A 4,463-nucleotide genomic window follows, 5' to 3' on the forward strand; every position below is an offset into this window, starting at 1 on the left:
GCCTCTAGGCGCCTCCAGGACGGGCCAGGCACTGCGCTAGGTGCAGGGGCCCAGAGGCTGCAGCGCAAGAAACAAGGAGATCGCCATGGGTCCCCGCCTAAGGACGCACTAGGCCTCCAGATTCCAGCCCGGAATTGCACGGATACTTGTTGGAAAGGCAGATTCTCGCGCCTCGCCTGCAAACGCGGGAGGATCTCTACTCTAAATCGATGCTTCCTTAACCCCACCTGCTTCAGGACCCTCCCAGGAATCTGACTGACCCGCCGTAGCCCAGAAAAAAATGCGCATATCGCCCGAGCCGGTTTGGTTCAGTGGAGAGAGCGTTGGCCTGCGGACTAAAGGGTTGCAGGTTCGCTCCTGGCCAAGGGCATATGCTGGGTTGTGGGCTTGATCCCCAGTAGGGGACATGCAGGAGGCAGCCTATCAATGATTCTCTCTCATCATTGATGTTTCTATCTCTCTATCTATCTCTCTTCCTTCCTCTCTAAAATCAATAAAAGTATATTTTAAAAAAAGAATTAGGGCATATGTAGTGTAACCACATAACTTGGTGCCCAAACCCTGACACTTTAAAGAGTAAAAAGGGAAACTATTAATAATTATACTGAACAACAGGTGTAAACAGAGACTGTGGTCACTCTTGGTAGAAGGAGCACTGTGGGGGAACACAGAGGATGGTGGGAGCACCTGGGGAAAAACCTGCACTTCTGTATGATGTTGTGAGGAGTACAGCGCAGCCCATGGAGGGGCTGGGACTGGCGTGTGGCTAGAGTGTCAGGGACTTATTGTGGCATGCAAAGAATGCCAACTAGTTCCTCCAGCATTGGGCACCTGTGGAGCTTTCTCAGCAGGAGAGCACCAACCGGAAAACAGCTCTAGCAGCCAGGTGGAGAAAAGAGGGGAAAGGGGGGTTCAAAGAGTTGATTCCAGAAGTGGGGGTACCGCTGGACCTTCCAGGGAAGAGCAGTTCCTTGGCACGAGTGCCCCCAGCCCCTGCCCAGGAAAAAGTAATCCCACAGTGAGCTCAGAAAACTCTGGAATCAAACCTGTGCACAGTGGAGAAAGGGGTAGGGATGGGGCGGAGAATCTATATAAATACAGACGATCCCCTGGGGGACCCAATGCGTTCACACACGTTCCAGCTTCCCTTTTAAAAATAACATCCACAGCTGGTGGAAAACGGCTGGGCCCTTCCAGTGTGTGTGTGTGCTGGGGAGGGGAGTTGTGCAATGGCGGACAGAGAGACCCAGAGTTGGGGTGGGGGGGGGCACCAAAAGGCACCATTTTTAAAAAGTGCCTGCCGTTGGCTTATGCCTGCTCAGAATATTCAGTACCCAGGGGTGTGGCAGAAGGGTGACTCTTCTAGTTTCAAAACTCAAAAAAGAAAAAAAAAGTCCAGTTCTTGAATTTGGGGGTGGGGGGGGTGGGGAAAGAATTCGGACATTGAAGGCAGGCATGATAGATTTGTTATTTTCTTGAAAAGTAGTCAAGTAGGCAGAGCCCAGAGCCAGCTGCCAGGCTCGGAAGCATTCTAAGAAACCTGTTTTCCTTCTCTCCCTCACTCCCCCCACCTGAGATTTTTCTTCGGAGCTTATGCCGTTAAGAAAATCGGACTGTGGCCGCTCCAGGCGGACTTCTGGCCCGACCAGGGCGAAGTAATTCCGTTTGAAATGATGTTTTCACTTCCTCACAACTGGGGATTTCACAATCCTGCAGCAGCAGAAGGAGGGGGGCGGGGAGGATGGAAGGAAGAGAAGAAAAAAAAAAAAGCCAACAACAATCCCTTGCTTTGGGATTTCTATCTCTTCTGAAATAAACTGCTTCCTACAGCGAATTGCTGTGGAGTCGGGTCCGTAATTATTATCTCCCACAGCCTGTTTGCTTTCTCAGCGGTTCTGTTGCCCGCCGGCCAAAATAAACAGGCGCTGCTTGTTGACACGCATCTTTGGAGACAGGCTGTGCCTTCCGTCCTTCTCCTCCACTCTCCTCTCTCCTGCCTCACGTCGGGAGTCCACAAAGTCTCCGTGTTTCCGCTGCAGGAGAGCGGCTGGGGTGGAGGGGTCCGGGGGACCGGGATGGACTGACTGCATCCGGTCCAAAGCTGGCTTACCTGAGCATCCGTGAGGCCCAGCATCGCCGCCAGCTGCTTCCGGTCGGGCTTGGTCACGTACTTCTGAATCTCAAACCTCTTCTCCAGGCCTTTCCTCTGCAGGTTGGAGAAGACGGCCCGTGACCATGAGCGCTTCCTCTTGTAGGTCTGGGGCATCGTGTCCTTGGTGAGCACGGCATAGGGACCTGCGGGGTGGGGGTGAGGGGTGGGAGCAAGAGAGAGACACACAGGGGGGCCAAATTAGCGCCCTGGGCCTAGGGCTCACGGTGCTGCTTAAAACTGGTCTGCTTAACCCTAGGCCCTCCCCGCATTCACAAAGCCCTCCTCCAAGGAGGAATTGTCCAGCTTTTGAGAAGGTAATGGAAAGGCCTAAAGCAAGTGTATATAGTGAGCTGAGAAGCCCAGCGGGTCACCCATTAATTCCAAAGGGAAACATGTAAGGCTGATGTTTGGCCTTCAGGCACGGGGAAGGCAGGCGAAAACGTCCCCCAGGCCTGAATGGGGGTGGGTGGGGGGTAATGTGGGGATAAGGACACATATGTAATAACTTAATCAATAAAAAAAATTTTAAAAAAATGTCCCTCAGGCCTGAAGAATCTAGAGATGCCGGCCTGGATACTCTCTCTCTCTCTCTCTCTCTCTCTCTCTCTCTCTCTCTCTCTCTCTCTCTCTCCTCTCTCTGTTGTGTGTGTGTGTGTGTGTGTGTGTACACTAATGCGCCCAGGCAAGGAGCATCGACGATGCAAATTGGAGCAAAAGGGTTTGAAGTCATTTCAAAATCTGTGTGTATGATCCTAACCAACGCCTCTTGCAGCTGCATTTTCAAGCAGCCCCTCTCCCGAGAAAGGACTAGAGAAATCCCCCCCACCCCATCCCATCCGCCCCGCACACACTTTCTGGGCTCCCCAGGCTCCCACCTCTTCCCTGTGGCAGCGGGGGGCTGGGGGGGGGGAGAAAGAGAGAGAGAGAGAGAGAGAGAGAGAGAGAGAGAGCCAGCTCCCCGGGAGAAATCTTTCGGTTTCTCTCCCCGGATGAGGTGGCCTCCCCGCACCAACTCCGGGATGGCCACACCGCCGTCGCCACGGGAGGCGTCAGTCCCGAGTTTTCTGATGGGCGCGGACTCGCCCGGAGGAAGCTCCGTACCTGGGAACGTGTCTTGAAACTGATGCTGGACTGAATTCCTCGGGTTGGAGCTTAAGGGGCTGAGGATGGCAGAAGCCTCGTTAATAGGGTCTAGAGATGCGAAGAGCTGGCCGGCCGAGGGCTGCAGGCCCGGGAGGTGCAACCCCGCGGGCCGCCCGCCCGTCAGCAGGGACGTGAGATCTGGGGACCAGGCAAGAGAAGAGCGGATTACACGTCAGGCAAACCCACACCCTTTGGGCTGGTGTGTTCCTCCCCTCCCGCGCCCTGTCTCCAATCCAAGCCCCTCTCTCCCGATTGTGGACAAAGGGGCGATGCGCGACATGTCCCCTCTGTCCGTGTCCACGCGGTTATAGCCGGGAAGGCCTTGACATTAAGCCGCCAACACGAAATCGCTCTCAGGTGCCTTTGGAGAATCCCAGCCCTAAACCCTCCGCCGCCGGAAGACCTTGCTCTGCTGTCTCCTCTGGGGAGTTGAGAGCCCATTTGTTTCGCCACATTCCTTGCGTGGAATTTCTCTCTAAATCAGACAAATGATGGGAAAGTGCTCCCCAAAAGGGCTTTCCCTAACAAATAACAGTTTCCTCTCTAGATACGTGATTAAAGACAAGGGATGGTCACTGTAGCAAATGTTCCCAATAACAATTTGTATGCGCATTGACTCTGTGAAGAGTGGTGTGTGTGTGTGTGTGTGTGTGTGTGTGTGTGTGTGTGTGTAAAACATTCCTAGGGCTTTTTAAATTTTTACATAGAGCAGGTGAGTTTTAAACCTGGAGTTTCAGTCTTCCCACAATTGATTTTCTTCTCCCCCCTTTTAGCAATGTGTCCTTCATTGTAAAAAAAAAACGCTCAAAGGTACCCCGAATGGCCCTGGGACCCCGGGTGATTCAGGGCCCTGGTCAGAGGCCTGAGGCCTCTAGCCCAAGACCTACCTACCTCTCAGCGTGTTGCCTTCTTTGACTTTCGGGTCAAATTCTGCAGACAAAATGCGGTCAATTCCAAATTTGAGGTCCTTGCTGGAGGGGGCTGGGGCCGAGCCGCTGTGGTGAGGGTTGGGGACCCCCCGCGCCCCGGAGGCCGGGCCCGCCACCCGGGGAGGAGGTGGAGGCTGTTGCTGCAGCGGTTGCTGTTGTTGTTGCTGCTGCTGCTGCTGCTGTGGGTGGTGGTGGTGGTAGGCGGCCGAGAGCGGGGACAGTCGCTGCGGGAAGCCAGG

At 54.3% G+C, this 4,463-nt stretch overlaps 1 protein-coding gene across 1 annotated transcript in view; it reads right to left on the bottom strand.

The window, feature by feature from the left end:
* Positions 1-903: 903 nt before the first annotated feature.
* HLX (H2.0-like homeobox) overlaps positions 904-4,463 on the bottom strand; it is a 16,055-nt gene continuing 12,495 nt past the window's right edge. The window contains exons 3-5 of the mRNA XM_014528043.1: positions 4,187-4,461; positions 3,254-3,433; positions 904-2,295 (exon numbers count right to left, since the gene is read on the bottom strand). Of these exons, the coding sequence (XP_014383529.1) occupies positions 1,799-2,295; positions 3,254-3,433; positions 4,187-4,461 (952 nt within the window). The 3' untranslated portion in view covers positions 904-1,798. The remainder of the gene's footprint in view (positions 2,296-3,253; positions 3,434-4,186; positions 4,462-4,463) is intronic.

Source organism: Myotis brandtii, unplaced genomic scaffold, assembly GCF_000412655.1.
Source record: "Myotis brandtii unplaced genomic scaffold, ASM41265v1 scaffold612, whole genome shotgun sequence".
Taxonomy (NCBI): domain Eukaryota; kingdom Metazoa; phylum Chordata; class Mammalia; order Chiroptera; family Vespertilionidae; genus Myotis; species Myotis brandtii.